Raw genomic sequence first — 18,829 nt, forward strand, 5'->3', positions numbered from 1 at the left:
ATTCATCAAGAATGCATTATTGACAACTGGATAAAATGACGAAAGTTACAGTTTATATAAAGGCTGCACAACATAACGTTTTAGCATTGATATTGTGCACATCCGCAGTAGTCACATCACAAAGATATGCAATGTTGAGTCTAAATTATAGTTAACCAGAAGCTACAGAATTGTATTTAATCACTGTGTTTATATGATTTATGCAAAGAATGTTTTTGTTACTTAAAATTGTTGTCTTGTTTTTAGTCCAAATATCATTATTTCAAAGCAAAAACAATATTGTTGAAAGTTATTTGGAATAGAAATGAGACAAAGTAAGAAAAGCATTTTTTTCTTTGTGATTATTCAATGTTACTGTTAGACGTCAAATTCTATTTATCCTGTATTCATATATATTGATCACAGAAAAATAAAATATCGCAACAATTAGATTTTTCCAATATTGTGCAGCCCTAGTTCATGTTACAAAATATTTTTTTATCCTGTTGTTTTGAATAGTTAATAATATTTATTAAATCATCCAAAAAACAATTCCACAAAAAAATTTAGTTTACCCAAAATGCTGTTAATTTACTCACCCTCAAGGCCATGCAAGATGAAACCCAATAAAATTGAACACTTATAGGTTAAAAATGAATGAGCGAAAGAACAAAGGAGCGAACAAACGAAAACTAAGGATTGCAGGTGCAACAACAACACAAAAAATAATGGTGTGTAATACTGCGCTCATATAAATTATGAAAAAGCATTACAATGTATTGTGTGACACCTGCAATAAACAAACGAACGAACGAATGAACAAACAACCAAACAAACAATTCACAAACAGATTTGGTGAACAAAATTATGGAAGCCAATTTCCACCACAATAGAAAAAAGCGCTTAATTTAAATCATGAAATAGTTATACCATAATCCTAAAATAAAAAGTTGAAATTATGACTTCCGATGTCTTAATTATGATTTTGTAATTTTTGCTTTAAGAGTTTAAATTATTTTATCAAAATTATATTTTATAAAGTAATAATTATGACTTTAAAACTATTTATGACATTTAATGAACAAAATTGTATTAAGTTCATAATTTATAAGAAGTCATAATTTTGACTTTTTATATGTCACAGAAATGGATATTACAGAAATGACCTGCAATACAAACTTTTCTCTAAACAAACTCTTGAACAGTAGTATTTACATTGATATCACCAACAACTATTCCCTTATGTTTCAAGCTGCTTTAATAAAAGCGTCCTCTAAAACAACCACTGACTGACAGAAATAAGCCTTTTTCGAGGTCAACCTTCATTGGGAGAGGGACACTGCGCATGACCTCCTCATAAGTTTACTTTGTTTTAGCTTTGGAAGGAAGCAGGATTGCTCACTGTGGCAGGGCATTTATCTTATATTCATCAAAGGCCGCCCACATAACAAACAGCCGTACTTGTTTGATTTTATAAATAATTGAAGTCCACCGGGAGTCACATTGTTTTAGGCCTAAATCTGTTGTTTACTGATAGTGTGTGTGTAACAGAAGCAGTGCAGTGAATGTGTTTGGATAAAGAGAGAGAGAAATAGAGAGAGAGAAAGAAGGGAAACTCACCCAGGGCAGAAGCACTTGGCGCGGAAATGAAAGCGTCTCTGTTTGCAGGCTGAGAGAAAGCACTGCACTCTTCTCATGGCCACGGGGCAAACACAAGTCCCCAACGAGCACTCAACACGTCTCCTCATGACAGAGAGGCATCAAACAAGCCGTCTGAAATGAGAGGGTAAATAAAGATGAAACCAGAATGTTTGTTCTGAACATATTGTATTTATATAGCATGCAGTGCTTTAGACAACACTGTGATCTAAAACTAACAGCACGTGACAAACTAGGATCAATTTTTATAAGCTTTTAATCACTTTTGATGCATAAGAACTAGGGCTGAGTAATGTGACAAAAAAATCTTAGATCACATAATAAGTCATCCAATATCCAATATATAATGGTTTATCAATTTTTGAATTAAACACAAAGCTGTTAGAATCTAAAACAGCTGATGGAACATACAAACTTGAGCATTATTCAGTCACAAAATGGTGCCAAACAGTCAAAAATGCAAAGCTGACAAAAACTAAACCGGCTTAATAAAGCATAGTCTAAAACCTAAGTATTATTTAATCAATTAATAGTTTATATGTTGACCACAGGCGACGCAGTAGGTAGCCTCACAGCAAGAAGGTCACTGGTTCGAGCCTCGCCTGGGTCTGTTGGCGTTTCTGTGTGATGTTTGCATGTTCTCTCTGCGTTCGCTTGGGTTTCCGCCGGGTGCTCCGGCTTCCCCCACCTGCGGTACAGGTGAATTGGGTGAACTAAATTGTCCATAGTGTATAGATGTTTCCCAGAGATGGGTTGCAGCTGAAAAGGCACCAGATGCTTAAAAACACAAGCTGGATAAGTTGGCGGTTTATTCCGCTGTGGCGAGCCCAGATTAATAAAGGGACTAAGCCGAAAAGAAAATGAAGGAATATATTGACCACATGTAAAGGACTATTTCTGTTTTTACTAATATATACACTGTGCTCATTCATATGTGATCATATTATTTCACTTTATTTATAACCTCAAGGCAAATGACTGATTACAAATGTAGAAATATAAAACATTATATTTTATGAATGTATATTATAATATAAAACTTTCTTAAAAACGAATGATTGCAAGTCCAACAGCAACAAAAGTCCCTAAATGAACTGCTAAATGTAAGCATTGTGTTTTTAAGATTTCAACTCTCACAATGTTGTTATTTATGTTTCTGTCTTCATCACCATAAAGCATTACAATGTATTTATGACACCAAAAATAAATAATATCAAATTATAGATTTTTTATGTTGTCCATACAATATAGTTTGTCATATTGCACAAATCTAATAAGAGCAATTCCTTGCAAATGTAAGCACTGCCATGAGAAAAATAGTTTTCAAAAAATCTTTTCTCAGTTGTTTTGTCTATTGTATTTTACCAATATGTCACTGTCAACATTTTCAAATGATTTTACTTGATTTATCATAGTCAGTTGAAGTCAGAATTATTAGTCCCCTTTTGATTTTTTTTTCTTTTTAAATGAGCATGAAAGTTTTCACAGTATGTCTGATAATATTTTTTCTTCTGGAGAAAGTCTTATTTGTTTCATTTCGGCTAGAATAAAAGCAGTTTTTAATTAAAAAAAAACATTTTAGGACAAAATTATTAGCTATTACCCTTTATTTTTTTTCGATAGTCTACAGGACAAACCATCATTATACAATAACTTCCCTAATTACCCTAACCTGACTAGTTAACCTAATTAACCTAGTTAAGCCTTTAAATGTCACTTTAAGCTGCATAGAAGTGTCTTGAAAAATATCTAGTAAATATTATTTACTGTCATCATGGCAAAGATAAAATAAATCAGTTATTAGAGATAAGTTACTAACCCTATTATGTTTAGAAATGTGTTAAAAAAAAATCTTCTCTCTGTTAAACAGAAATTGGGGGAAAAAATAAGCAGGGGGGCGAATAATTCAGGGGGGCTAATAATTCTGACTTCAACTATGTGTGTGTGTGTGAGTATGTATATATATATATATATATATATATATATATATATATATATATATATATATATATATATATATATATATATATATATATATATATGTGTGTGTGTGTGTGTGTGTGTGTGTGTGTGTGTGTGTGTGTGTGTGTGTGTGTGTGTATGATATATATATATATATATAGTTGAAGTCAGAATTATTAGCCCCCTGTTTATTTATTTTTTCCAATTTCTGTAACGAAGAGATGGTGTTTTCATACACTGTATTTGTTATAATACAGTGTATATATAAATACAGTGTTTGTTTTTATTAACTCCATGTAGTTCGGAGAGCTAAGATGCATATTTTGATTTTCTCAGAAACATTGGTAAGTGCACAAAGGTCACTCTCACACACAGACACATGCACACTTTAATTTGCTGTTATACCCTATATAACTCCATATAAAATCCATAAACTAAGCTTTTTATCTAAACTAAGGCCTATCTAAACGGTTAATGGTGCCAACTGATGTCAATAGGCCAAAAACAGCCACCAACAGTAAATTAGGGAGAAAACATGAAGATCGTATGCTGCACAAAAACAAACGATGCATCAAAGGCAATGTTGTTACTAATCTTTTAAGTCCAAGACTGTGATAAAAGGTTAAAAATCTTTTTAACAATTTGTTTTTATATTAAAAAGAACAAATTTTGTTTGTTTTTCACTAAACCAGTATCATCATTTATAAACTTGACAATTAAAGAATTAAAATCCTGTATTTTTTAAAAAAACATTTGGTCTGTTTTGATCAGAGGTTGAATGACAAATAAACAAAAAAATATATATATATATTTGTCTGATGCATTTTTACAGCAGTTAAATTTAGTGGAAATTTAGTAGCAAAGTATTTTTAGTGGAAATGTAGTAAAAAAATTTCAGTATGAACGTAGTAAACTTGAACAGTGCACAAGGGTTCATTCACATCCATTCACAATAGTCAAATCCATAATGCTTGTCTGTTTCTCTCAATGAAAATAAAAACACATTTACAGATAGAGATTTTTCTAATCCCTTAACTCTGTGGTTAGATTATTTGGTAACTATAAACAGATCTTTCACTATACTGAATTGCCGATAACCAAATTTTAATAAGAACAGATAGCGTAAGTGTAAGAGGCCCGAGGAGTTTCCATCATTTGACAGTCTCTCATTTTTACTCTATCACGTGGCGTACGCCTCACTCAAAATAAGAAATCAAGATATGACAATACATTGTACATTCTTTCTATTCTTTCATAAAGCTGAGGGGGGAATCTTATATTCATCTCTAAGGGCCCTGCAAGTGAACGCTCTTCTTGGCCAGAACAACCTGTGCAGAAATTTCAGTCTGCAAATCAATTATTAGCACTGAGGGTTTGACACGCTCAAGAGGAATCAACAACTAGCATTAAGAAAAGTACAAAGCAGATATAAACAACAGAAAATGAACTCAAGGCACCCCTGTCTATAAATTATACATGCAATCTAGGAAAGGGCCGGGTGTCATCAGAATAGGGGTCCATGACAGAATCGCAACATCTATATGTAAAGCAGCAGAGGCCAGTGCAACGTGCTGCATCACTTTAAAGTGCACATAATGAGATGCATCCAGCCCCAGCTGCTCTTTTATTTAAGCTGTATTTAATAGTCTCCATATAAATGCATTCTACCTTCTGTTGTTTGCTCATTACATTACGAAAATGTAATTTTCATTATATACTGTACAGTGCCGGTGAAATGTTTTACAACTGCAGGATATTTATGCTTTTTTTTTTTTTTTTTTTAAAGTTGCTTTTACGCACCATGCCTGAATTCATTTAAAATCAGTATCATTTTACAAATTATGAATAAAAATGTGTTTTCTTTTTTAATTTCTTTTTAAAACATAACAAGTTAATGATGATTAGTTCTTTCATTAAGCAGGGGTCACCACAGCGGAATAAACCGCCAACTTTTCCAGCACATGTTTTACACAGCGGATGCCCTTAAAAGCCGCAACACAGTCTGGGAAACATCTATACACTCTTACATTCACACACATTCACTACGGCCAATTTAGCTTATTCAATTCACAACAATAACAACGACATAATAATAATACAAATTTTCTTTAGCAGTCAATGAGAATATTTTCATTTCTGAAAGATCATGTCACCGGTGTAATGATGCTAAAGTCCAGCTTTGAAATCACTAAAAAAATTATAACATTTTTAAATATATTCAAATAGAAAAGTTAATTTCAAAAGTAAAAATATTTCACTTGCAAACACCAAACAAAAATGACAACTGACCCAGCCGAGGCTCGAACCAGAGTCCTTCTTGCTGTGAGGCAACAGCACTACCCACTGCACCACCACGCCACCCCCATTGGTTTGTAAGCTATAAAAATGAGGAAAGACAGCCAAACTAATTTTAACTTTCAATCTTAACATCTACGATCATTAAAAAGACAGACATGCATGCTACCTTTCCAAGTTTACAGCCCATAATGGGACTTTTAATTTAGAATATGAAATAGTCTCTCTATTAATTTTTTAAACTACTTTTAGTATACAACATTATTTATATTTATGAGAGCAGTTATAAACTGGTATTTGTAAGATTGAGAGACCCTATTAACTCACACACGTGGGAACTGAAGTCACAATTCAGCAAACTGAGACCTAAGAAGAGAACAGAAAAATATAAACCAGAAATGCAACGAACAAAAACACAATTGTGAGATTAAAATAAATTACAGATATTTACAGATCATTTTAAAAGTACTACCTACTGCGCCACAGCTTCCCTCTCAAACACATACACTACGGACAATTTAGCTAACCCAATTCACCTATAGCGCATGTCTTTGGACTGTAAGGGAAACCGGAGCACCTGGAGGAAACCCAAGTGAACACGAGGACATGCAAACTCCACACAGAAATGGAAACTGACTTAGCTGAGGCTTAAACCAGCGACCTTTTTGCTGTGAGGCAACAGTGCTTTCTACTGTGCCACTGCGTCACAATTTAATTTACTTCTGTAAAGGTTAAAATGAATTTTCATTAGCCATTACTCCAGTCCTCTGTTATCCTTTAGAAAGCCTTAAAACATGTTGATTTGGTGTCTAGGAATTCATTTTTATTTTCATTTTGAAAAAGTTGTGTCAAATAATTTGCTCCTCTGCATTTATTGATTAGTTTTAGGGCTGTATGATACTGGAAAAATTACACATTGCTATATTTTTTATTGTGCAATACATATTGTGAAATGAATACATGTTTATTAGATGAGTTGAACAATTTTTTGTAAAGAATCTAGAATTTTAGATTGATTGGGAAGATTCTGTAGGGTAGTGCATAAAATATAATTCAAGTTTATTTGTATTGCACTTGAGCACAGCAAGACTTCTTATAGTAAACATAATAATATTATTGAGCACATTATTTGTATAATAAACAATCTACAAGCGGATACATTCAATAAAGAAAAATATGCTAAATAAAGATAGTGTTTTATTGTTTTCCAAAGAGTCAAAATGTATCCAGGTATAGTAGTTCAATAATCAGATGTAAAATAATACTGCATAGTCTTTGTTTTATGAACAATTCCATAAAAACTTATCGTTATAATTTTTAAAAGTAAAAAGTTGTACATTTTATTTTCCCCAAATGCTTTTAAAACCCTTAAACAGTCACAGGCCTCAAAAAACACTTGCAGAGTGATCAATTATAATCCAGACTCAACATTGCAAATACTTGCGATGTGACTATTGCAAATTATCACATCGTGATGTCGATGTTGAAACTATACATTAAGCAGCCCTAATTAGTTTATTAGACAAATTTGTTAATTAATGAAAGAAACAGTAATGCATCTCAATAAATAAAAGTATTTATTTAAAAAAAAGACCTGACCGCACAGTTTTGATCACCCAGTGTATGTCTAACTCAGCATAACTTTTCGCAGTTGTGTGGTTACAGTGACTGCACTCCTAAGCCAGAGGAATGGCATTCACTTGCTGTCTTCACCCTAATTACTCAGCTAAATAATTGAAATTAAAATAGCCAGTGCATCCAGCAGCTCAAGGATGGGACCGTTCACCTCTGATAGCACCCGCACATCAATAACCAGATTATCATTGGGCCATGGATAAACAGGAATAGCTGGCCTTAGCATATTTAAGAGCTACTTTAACCGGCTGCTATTAACTCATCTTCCCGGTTTATTTATGTCCCTTGCTTCTTAATAAGACTCCTGGCAATATGATTCTAATTATATCGGTCCAATCAGCAGTATTGCATGTCTGGCCTCATTTACATTTGCCAGTGCTTTGTCTTTCACACTGTGATACTAATTCAATGAGACGTCCAGCGTTTGTGTTATATGTGGCCTGCGGAGTTTGGCCTCCTCCGCTCTTCCAGTCCATTAGAAGTGCTGCGTTTGTGTGAATGTGTTGTGCCTTTATGATTGGGTTTGTCTTTGAGCACATGACTGATTGATCAGGGTTGCTCCATGGCACAATTGAGTTTGCTTTGTAATACAAATATGTGTTTAGGTCTGCGAGGGTGTGCTGGCGGGCGTTTATAGATGCCAGCCCTCAGCAATAGCCTGTAGCTGCAGAAAACAAGAGTCATTTGCACGAAAACTAATTCAGTATCATTTAGAAAGAAATATTAGATGAATGAGTTTTATGTAATGATAAAGTGAAAACTAAACACACACATACATGTATAAATTATGTTAGATTTAAATATTAAAGGAGTGTATGCATGTCTGTTTAATTTCGTCTACAGAAATAATATTCAAAACAATATTTTTTTCTAGTTATTGAATCTGAAACACATACAAAGTATATAAACTCAACGGCCACTTTATTAGGTACACCTTACTAGTAACGGGTTGGACCCACTTTTACCTGCAGAACTGCCCTAATCCTTCGTGGCATAGATTCAACAAGGTACTGGAAATATTCCTCAGAGATTTTGGTCCATATTGACACGATAGCATCTCGCAGTTACTGCAAATTTGTTGGCTGCACATCCATGATGCAAATCACCCATTCCACCACATCCCAAAGGTGCTCTATTGGATTGAGCTCTGGTGACTGTGGAGATGATTTTAATACAATGAACTCATTGCCATGTTTAAGAAACCAGTCCGAGATGATTCACGCTTAATGACATGGCGCGTTATTCTGCTGGAAGTAGCCATCAGGAGATGGACCACAGGAGATGCTGTGGTCATAAAGAAATGGACCACAATGGTCAGCAACAATACTCAGTAGGCTGTGGCCTTGACACAATGCTCAATTGGTACTAATGGGCCCAAAGTGCGCTCAGAAAATATCCCTCACATCATTACACCACCAATACCAGCATGAATCAATGATACAAGACAGGATAGAACCATGCTTTCTTGTTGTTGATACCAAATTCTGACCCTACCATCCGAATGTCACAGCAGATATCGAGACTTATCAGACCAGGCAACGTTTTTCCAATCCTCTATTGTCCAATTTTGGTGAGCCTGTGCAAATTGTAGCCTCAGTTTCCTGTTTTTAGTTGACAGGAGTGGCACTCGGTGTGGTCTTCTGCTGCTGTAGTCCATCTGCCTAAAGGTTGGACGTGCTGTGCATTCAGACATGCTGTTCTGCATACCTCGGTTATAACGAGTGGTTATTTGAGTTAATGCAGCCTATCTATCAGCTCGAACCAGTCTGGCCCTTTTCCTCTAACCTTTGACATTAACAAGGCATTTGTGCCCACAGAACTGGCGCTCATTGGATATTTTCTCTTCTTCAGACCATTCCCTGTAAACCCTAGAGATGGTTGTGCGTGAAAATCCCAGTAGATCAGCAGTTTCTGAAATACTCAGACCAGCCTGTATGGCACCAACAACCATGTCATGTTCAAAATCATGTAAATCACCTCTCTTCCTCATTCTAATGCTCAGTTTGAACTGCCACAGATCGTCTTGACCATGGCTGTTTCTCAATTCCAAGAACGCAGAGAACGGACTTGCGTTCTTCTGGAGACCGGTCTTGCCAGGTGTCCTCAGAAGAACGATCTCAGGAGACCGCCAGGGCAGAGAATGCGTCCTTTAAGAAATGAGATGCTGCGTTCTTCCTGATGGTCACATGACCCTCACACTTTTTAAATGGTAAATTATTTAAACAGTGCACCATTCATGCAACGATTTATTGTTTTCCATTTTTTAAAATATATACTTTGCATAAAAACATTCTAAATATACTATGCACAATATAAATAAAACCTATTTTAATATGAATTTCAGCAAACAAACACATGTATTTATTCCTTAATTAAGATGTTCATGGAAATGTTTACTGTCACCATTTTATTTAGGAAAACTCCTGAGATAAATAAATGATATCTCTGAACTTTAATAATAAATCTAAATTAAACGCAGCGCTTCCCACCTCAGGCCGCAATGACTACTGGGACTTCCAGAGCGAGTTCGGTACTCAAGTCTGCATCTGTACATCTTTGATATCAAAATCACATCCGGGAAGATTCATGTGTCCTCCGTACTTGCAGTGTTGAGTATTGGAACTGAACTTAGGCAGCTACTGAACACGTTTCACAAGAACACGAGGACGCAAGACCGCTGAAGAACGCATATTGAGAAACAGCCCATGGCTGCGTCCGAAACCACATACTTCCATACTATATGGTACGCTAAAATCATTATGCGAGCCGAGTAGAATGTCCAAATTCTTAGAATTTGAAAATCAGTATACGAGAAGTACCCGAATGACTTACTACTTCCGGCGAGATTCTAGAGTGCGCATCCCATGCAATTCATGAATGGGAGTAAAGCGACGCAATTGATGCAGGTAGGTCACATGACCATGACAAAATGGCAGATGTAGTACGTGCGAATTCCATTCATACTTTTCACGTTCATACTGTATAGAACGTACTTTTCTAACGGCCGAGTAATACGTTTAAATTAAATGCAGTACCTACTGAGTAGTAGGCGGTTTTGGACTCAGCCCATGTCTTCATGCCTAAATGCATTGAGTTGCTGCCATGTGATTGGCTGATTAGAAATTTTTGTTAACGAGCAGTTGGACAGGTGAACCTAATAAAGTGGCCGGTGAGTGTATGAAGAAATATTAAGATTCAGCATTTAATTTATAACACAAACTTTTTGGCTTTAAAAAGCATGCTTTTTTAAATAAGCTGCATCTGAATAGGTTTAATTAAAATATGCATTCTAAAATTCATTAAAAAAATTAATTAATATCTTACAAAATCAAGTTAGAAACAGATAAATGTGAGAAATTCATATTGTCTAACAGTATTCAAGTACAGTAATTAAATTATAAAAATTTTAATAATTAAATAAAATGAACTATAGTTAGGGTCACAAATGGTAGAATTTATTATACCTGAATGAATCATTATACAATCACAGGCATAAAACTTACATGCAAATGATAAATTATGATACAAACTCTACATTGCATATCCTGTGACTATTACGTATGATCACATTGTGAAATTGATGCTGAAGCGATATATTGTGCAGCCCTAACATACATACATACACACACACACACATATATATATATATATATATATATATATATATATATATATATATATATATATATATATGTGTGTGTGTGTGTGTGTGTATATACTATATATACTGAAACGTCACAGATACTTTTTGTATAATAAAGCGTTTTGGAGCTTTCAGAAAAGAAAATGTAGATATGAGAGAAGAACAATAAAGGAAAGGAGCAATGACAAAGTCAAGCACACTAATCACTCTTTCCTCCTTGCATCTTGAAGAATGACATTAATCTGGAAGATTAAAAACTGTCATGTGTGATGATTTACTACCATCCTCCTTCCAAAAACACACAGCAGTGCACACTATCTATTATTCATGCTCTTTCAAATTGTGATCATAGCAGTGTAGTTGACCAGGAGGTCTCTATTACAATAACCGAGGGTCAGAATGTCGACACGGTGTGTGTATGCCAGTGGTCTATAGTGTCAACACTGTTACAAAATACCTACGACTAAAATGACAAATACACAAGATCATGCCATTTGACACGACAAATTTATTTCTGCTAAAGTGCATTGGGACTTGGTTATGAAATTTAAAAGCCTGTTAACACAAATACATACCAGTTTGTCAGCAAGAGGAAGTAGCTTGGAAAATCTCCAGTTGAAGATTTTTGAAGAAACAATTCAAGTAAATGTACTGCCCTCTTGTGGCAGGTGCCTATTACAGTCAGCATCGGGCCACATTGGTTATTCCTAAAAAAAACATTAACGTTACGTACATTTTTGATATTTTAAGCAAAACATTACAAATTTCCAGTGATTTATTTTATAATTACTAGTTTATTATATGAGGTTCAACTACAGAAAAATATAAAATGATAAGTTTGGTTTCTTTATTTTACAAAATGTTATTATTAAATATTATATCTCTGCAGCACATCCAACGCATCTATTGAAGTAATCCTAAGTAGATATTACTGTAGATATGTCCTGTAATGGAAAAACTAATTCCAAATGGTTCTTTTTCTTGTACACAAAATCACAATTGAACAATTAATTCTGATTTTACTTGTAGGTTTTTATTTGTATATGTATAGTTAAATCCTATTTAGGCCTAATATTTTGTTCGACAGACACTTCTTACTACGCTAGACTACAGTTGAGTAACGTTAACGTTAGGGATGTTATATAAAAAAATTAATAAATAAATTATAGTTAATGTATGCTGAGGGAATAGTCCACTACACCAGGTAACAATATCATCGTGTCAGTTTAAATATCAGTAACTATCAACTCTTCAATTTGTCACTTTGGACTAACGTTAGCGTTAACTTAATTTAGCTGTTGCTGATTCAGCTCTTAATTCTCACCGGTTTGTTGGTTTCCCCTCTGGCATTTTTGTTTCGGCGTTTTTATTTTACTTTCTGTTTAAATTTTGAGAAAAATTAAAAGCAAAGAAGAAATAATAATTATCATATCGTTTAATAACAGCTCGTTGTGCCAACGAGATAAACATCGAGATAAACGTTGCATATTTAAATACAGTCTAACCGCCGCAACTCAGTCACGTGGTTCCTGCTCTAAAAAGTAACTTATCAACAAAAGTTCCTAATGAGTTTTAGTTTAATTAACCAGTAAAACTTTATATATATATAAATATATATATATATATATATATATATATATATATATATATATATATATATATATATATATATATATATATATATATATATATACACATATATATAAAACTTAGCAGTGAATGTGTTAGTAGTTGGGAGACTGAAAGTATAGGGTTGTGGGTTTTCAGCGTTTGGAAATACACAAGTCACACTTCTCCTTGCTCTTGATTATTGGTTACTTACATGAAGGCTGGTACCAAAACATAACGTTTCCTCGTGAGATCAGGCTAGTTATTTCTGTGGCTCAAGTATTTAAGTGCGAGTGTGGGAAGAATTTATTATGAACCATTATGATACATTTAATTGTCGTGTTTACAAAACCTTTTGCACAATTTTATACTCTTCGATTTAAAAAAAAACTTCTCAGTTTCTGCTTAATTGTGCGTTTAATGTGGCTATAAAGAAGTTAAAAAGCAAAATACATACAAGTTTGTATATCAATAAACACTTTATACATAATTAAACTAACTTTAATTGTATTTCCTCAGCATATCACAATATCTGGGCACGTGAGGCTTTTCACAGGTGTACCTGCCACGTACACAGGCTCTCAAATTGCCAAGAATGCATTTGTGTGTTTTGGCACACTGTTACCCTGAGGCACGTTACTTCTCGGTTCTAGTGGCATCAATCAAACCATTGCAATTCTATCTTTCATCATCTTTGTGATACTTGATGATTCAGTGCTTTGCTTAAGGGATAGTTCACACACACAAAAAATCTGTCATCATTTACTCAACCATGTTAAACCCTCTGTTACTCTGTTAAACACAATATTAGTCTTTTTAAAAATTGATGATAACCATTGACCTTCATATTTGTTTTAACTAGCCTACTATGAAAATCAATGGTTACAGGTTTCCAACATTTTCCAAACAATTTTCTTTAGGGTTTAACAAAAGAAAAAATCTCATAAAGGTTTGGAATTAGTTGAGGGAGAGTAAATAATGAGTACATTTTCTGTTTTTGATAAACTATCACTTAAATCAAGGACTATTAAATGTATCAGCTTGAATTCGATAAAAGCTGTTTTGGGGCTAAAACTGCACTGTAAAAAAATGGTTTCCACAAAACTGATTTGTGTTGGGATAACATGAAGGAATTAGGTTAACTTGTTCTTTTTTCGGGTCAGTGGTTAGCACTGTCACATCACAGCAAGATTGCTGGTTCCAGTCCTGGCTGGGCCAGTTGGCATTTCTAGAGTTTGCATGTTCTGCCCCCACATGAGTGTGTGTGTGTGTGTGTGTGTGTGTGTGTGTGTGTGTGTGTGTGTGTATGTGTATGTGTATGTGTAAATGTAATTGTGTTCTGGGTTATGGCTGAAAGGGCATCCGTTGTGTAAAACATGTACTGCAATAGTTGGTGGTTCATTCCTCTGTGGCAACCCTTGATAAATAAGAGATTAAGCTGAATGTAAATAATTAAATACATTTATTTGTTTTTACAAATTTTAATTAAGTGAACAAAAAACTATTAGACTGTCCCCAAAAATTAAAGAATCAAGAATTGTGGTGTTTCATCTCATTTTAAATAAATAGTTTGATCAAAGAGCAAATGTCATTTATTGGGTGTGTGTGTGTCATATTTAGCTATTTTATTTTTTTTTTTTTCATGGAGAAATCCAGTCATTTTAACAGAACTCCACACAATCAAGAATTTTCCATTATGCCAAGATTTCCCCACATACAGTACATTGTGCAAAAAAGTCTTGTTGATCATACAAATGAATTGTTTAACAGAAAGATGTTTGAGTGACAACTAACAATGAACTTTTATACCTGTGAACTACAGCCAAAAATCCACACCCTGATAAAGATTTGAGTATGCTTTAAGTTCAGTGTGTTTTTTATAGTACAATGATCTCTAGGTCAACAGAATCCTTATTTCACTCATTCTATGACGCATGTTCTTCATATGTTTATTTAATAGGCTTTAATCTTGGCTTAATATAAGATGAGAGTTTCAGATCTTTTTTTATATCTCACTCCTGATTAAGTATAAATAGGCTACACCAAGCTTCTTAATTTTATTCTTGGATTGATCCAAAAACCAGAAGCATCGAAAGATCTCGCTAACTCAAAGGAAAGGAACTCACGACAAGGACAAAAGAAACAAATATGTAAGAATTCTTGCATTCTACAATTGTGAAAATGTAAAATAATAATTAAAAAAAGAAAAATAATCTTTCACAAAAACGCTGAAGGAAGAAGGGTAATTTCCGTTTGCAGTGTTGATGCAGCTATGAATAACTTTTCTCTTTTCATTCACAGATTGTCCTCCTTGGAAAAAAATGTTTTTCAGGATCCTTCTCAGTCTTTCATTTAATTTATTGCTCTGTGAGGCTGCAAGTATTGTATTTTGTAAGTAATCTTTATTAATATTCTTTCACTGAAACAAATTTATTTTAAGATTTTAAAATTTATGTCTTTATTGTCTCATTCCAGTGGATGACCAAGAAATACCATGCAAGACAAATGGAGAAGCCAGCCCCAATCTTGGAATAGCAAAACTTCAGGGCAGGATTAAATATGCTGAAATATTTGCAAATTATGCTGCAAGCAGCTGCAAAGAAATTCGTGACAAGTATAAGGTTTATGATGGTATGTTCATTATGATGGATATATATATTTATACAACAGTTCTGTCTGGTTCTCGAATCTGATTGGCTGATAGCCGTGATATATTTAAGTAATATCAGCACCCCTGCAGCCTCTTTACCCTTTGTGAATTACTCCGCCCACATTCAGCCAGCAACAAGCAGACACTACAGATCTAAAGTGTCGTTTAAAAGATGCTTGCTCAGCTGTTTAACTGTCAGCTTTTAATTTGAATTCAGTAGTTCCTCATACAAAAGGGTTTTTGAGAGTCTCCATGTTTGATTTTGTTTTTATATACATAATTATGCTGTCAAACTGTTGTATAAATGCAATATCACACTCATAGCAGTGTGATATGGCTGTATAACGGCACTGGTGGGGGCACTAAGGCACTCGGCCTGGGGCAAACGCACGCCTCCTACCAGTGCCGATATGCAGCCATTTCGCACTGCTACTCATGTGTCATTGCTCATATGTATATATATATATATATATATATATATATATATATATATATATATATATATATATATATATATATATATATATATATATATAAAGAAAGAAAGAAAGAAAGAAAGCAAGAGATTTTTAAATATAAGTAATCGCAAAATTAATCCGAAGAATGTTTTGTTCACACAGATGGCCTGTACTACCTGATCTCCTCAAAAGGAGTCCTTTACCAGACATACTGTGACATGACCACTGCAGGCGGCGGCTGGACGCTGGTGGCCAGTGTTCATGAAAACAACATGTACGGAAAGTGTACAGTTGGTGACCGCTGGTCTAGCGAGCAGGGCAATGACCCAAACAGGCCTAATGGTGAAGGGACATGGGCTAATACAGTCACATTTGGAAGTGTGGAGGCTTCTACAAGTGACGATTATAAGGTATACATTATTATTACTTTTCGCTAATAAAAAGTAAAGAATAACCATTGAGCCAATGAATTATATTAAACACTAGAGGTAGTGATTTGGTCATTGCAAAGTTGGTTATCAAACTTAATGACATTTTATCCAAAGTCTTTTATTTTGTTCTATATTTGGATGTTGTAGGCTGTGAAATATCTGACATTATTCAGTGTAGTGATATGAAACTGTAATGCGGTCAAGACTGGCCTGAAACTATTTAACGGTGTGTTTTTCTGAAAATAAATGCCCAACTAAAAATGTTCATAGCCATTCAAATAGCCAAGTTGTCAACAGCCCCTGTACTATAATAAAAAAATGAAGACACTAGAGTAACAATCAAAATAATGGTCCATTTTCTTTCTGTAACAGAATCCTGGATACTTCGATATTGCGGCTCAGGATGTATCTGTGTGGCACGTTCCTAATAACAGTGAGTTGGAAAATTGGGCCACTGCTTCCTTCCTGAGATACCACACTGAAAATCGCTTCCTTACACAACATGGAGGAAACCTTTTCAGTTTATTCAAGGTCAGATAAATACCAGTTATGAGTTTTGCTAAGATTTGACAAAACTATTTGTCAAAAATACAGGCAAATTGTTATTAAATTATTTTTATTCTCACCTCATAGAAATACCCTCTGAAGTATGGATTAGGGTCATGCAACATCGATAACGGACCTGCTGTCCCAATCGTGTATGATACTGGAAATACAGAGTCTACCAAATTACTGTATGGTCCCAATACAAGAAGTATGGCTACACCTCGATCCAATATTTTTTTTGCCATGTAACAGTGAATGTGATTCAGTGATGTATATTTTTTTTATAAAGCATCATCAATGTTGAGATGTATTTAATTTAATGATTGTTTTTCAAGCAAACTTTGCACCTGGATACATCACATTCAGAGTCTTCAATACTGAAAAAGCAGCCTTGGCTCTTTGCTCAGGTGTTAAACCGACTGGCTGTAACTCTGAACATGTGAGTTAAGACTATTCTTGATTATTTAAATCAATATATAGACAGTATTTGTGACATGATGGTTGTTCTTCAAACAATTTGGGTAACAAAGAATGGTTAAGAAATACACATACTGTACCATGATACAAGACTGAGTGAAGGTGTGCGTAGTGCTTATTTGCCCATCTGTTTTGTGTGCACGCCTCGTTTATAAATGAGACCCCTGCAGTGTAAGACTGTAGAATATTATCAATACTATTTGGATGCAGCCTTTATGATACAAGCTGAGCTTGATGCAAGCTGAGATGTCAGACACAATGCACTCAAATGGAGCTAGTGACGTCACTGTGAAGAGTGGGGTTGAGCCCATTAAAAAGCATTGGATGCAGCCCAGATTGCACTGCACCAGGTCTGCATCCAGACCCCTCTCAATATGATGCCCTTTAGTGGAGCTCGTAGGCATTCCAGCTGGAGAATGTAACAGTGGTACTCACCAATGTCAATATTTCATAATGTAGAGCATAGAAACTGAAGTACATTTACAGTAATACATTAAAAATGTACATTTACTACACCAATATATTTTTAAAAGTTGAATTTTTATCATTTATATTCCTGCAGATTTGTATTGGCGGTGGTGGATATTTTCCTGAGGCATCCCCTAGACAGTGTGGGGACTTTGCGGGTTTTGACTGGGATGGTTATGGCACTAATGCAGGATGGAGTGCATCCAAAAAGATAACTGAAGCAGCTGTACTTCTCTTTTATCGCTGAAAACCTAAAAACACCACCACTCTATCCTTCTCTCCAGGACATACCACAGTGGTTTACAGCTGAATGTTGGAAAAGCAATTATTGGCTTGAATGTTTTTCTTTAGCATATACTATATATCCTCTATATTGATCTGTAATTAATAAATATGTGGTCGTGGTGTTTGGAACTGAAACAGAAAATCAGCCTCTAATATTAATTATTTAATGAGCTTCTGCTAGATCTAAAACCTCTAATTGTTTGTTTCTTCCTGCTGTTCAAAAGTGGATACAAATGTATGGCATTCAAATAAAGATAATAGGTTCTGTTCAATCTTATTTCACTTTTTTTACAGTCTGCATGTTTCCAAATGTTTGTGGCTACTATTATCAGGATTCTTAAAAGGCATACAATATAAAATGTTATGAATGCATCTTATGTCATGTATAACACATAAAATAGATTCAAATTCATTTTAAAATTAGAAATATTGTCAATAAACACATCAATATCCTTTATAAGAGACACATTAACACTAGATGTAAATTGATTCCTTTTAAAATGCATTCATGTGCTTTTGGAAGCCACTACCCAACACCATTATAGGCAAGGCAAGGCAAGGCAAGGCAAGTTTATTTATATAGCACATTTCATACACAATGGCAATTCAAAGTGCTTTACATAAACAAGAATAAAATAAACAGGTAAAATAAAAATAAAAACAAATAATAAAAATGCATAAAAACAAAACATAAAAATAATGCATGAAAGAGGCTGATTAAAAATAAAAACTA

General features: G+C 34.3%; 3 protein-coding genes across 12 annotated transcripts in view; 1 reads left to right on the top strand and 2 right to left on the bottom strand.

Moving 5' to 3' along the window:
- trpm1a (transient receptor potential cation channel, subfamily M, member 1a) overlaps window positions 1–11,790 on the bottom strand; it is a 163,654-nt gene extending 151,864 nt beyond the window's left edge. Inside the window, exons 1-3 of one of the 3 annotated variants that reach the window (XM_087260015.1) lie at window positions 11,749–11,790; window positions 6,223–6,261; window positions 1,600–1,752 (exon numbers count right to left, since the gene is read on the bottom strand). The gene's annotated coding sequence lies outside the window, so the exon portion shown is untranslated. Of the gene's footprint in view, window positions 1–1,599; window positions 1,753–5,889; window positions 5,978–6,222; window positions 6,262–11,748 lie in introns of those variants that run through there. The other 2 variants (XM_087260016.1, XM_087260017.1) reach the window with 2 other exon arrangements.
- Window positions 1–11,790, bottom strand: part of LOC110438775 (serine/threonine-protein kinase pim-3) — a 68,273-nt gene extending 56,483 nt beyond the window's left edge. The window contains exons 1-3 of one of the 2 annotated variants that reach the window (XM_087261315.1): window positions 11,749–11,790; window positions 6,223–6,261; window positions 1,600–1,752 (exon numbers count right to left, since the gene is read on the bottom strand). The gene's annotated coding sequence lies outside the window, so the exon portion shown is untranslated. The remainder of the gene's footprint in view (window positions 1–1,599; window positions 1,753–6,222; window positions 6,262–11,748) is intronic. The other variant, XM_087261316.1, reaches the window with a different exon arrangement.
- A 237-nt stretch (window positions 11,791–12,027) lies between these two features.
- On the top strand, window positions 12,028–18,373 carry LOC799640 (intelectin-like). Of its 7 annotated transcripts, none has more exons than XM_087261327.1 (9): window positions 12,028–12,084; window positions 14,809–14,931; window positions 15,083–15,172; window positions 15,257–15,412; window positions 16,052–16,299; window positions 16,693–16,851; window positions 16,954–17,074; window positions 17,202–17,305; window positions 17,906–18,373. In XM_087261327.1, exons 3-9 carry the CDS (start codon window positions 15,103–15,105, stop codon window positions 18,056–18,058), a joined length of 1,011 nt encoding a protein of 336 aa, XP_087117453.1. In that variant the 5' UTR covers window positions 12,028–12,084; window positions 14,809–14,931; window positions 15,083–15,102; the 3' UTR covers window positions 18,059–18,373. The 7 variants fall into 7 exon arrangements, with proteins under 7 accessions (XP_087117453.1, XP_087117455.1, XP_087117456.1 ...); XM_087261329.1 differs by lacking the exon at window positions 12,028–12,084 and adding an exon at window positions 12,233–12,377 and having other exon boundaries at window positions 14,866–14,931; XM_087261330.1 differs by lacking the exon at window positions 12,028–12,084 and adding an exon at window positions 12,250–12,285 and having other exon boundaries at window positions 14,866–14,931.
- Window positions 18,374–18,829: the final 456 nt, after the last annotated feature.

The sequence above is a fragment of the Danio rerio genome, chromosome 7, assembly GCF_052040795.2.
Source record: "Danio rerio strain M-AB ecotype USA chromosome 7, GRCz13ab, whole genome shotgun sequence".
Taxonomy (NCBI): Eukaryota; Metazoa; Chordata; class Actinopteri; order Cypriniformes; family Danionidae; genus Danio; species Danio rerio.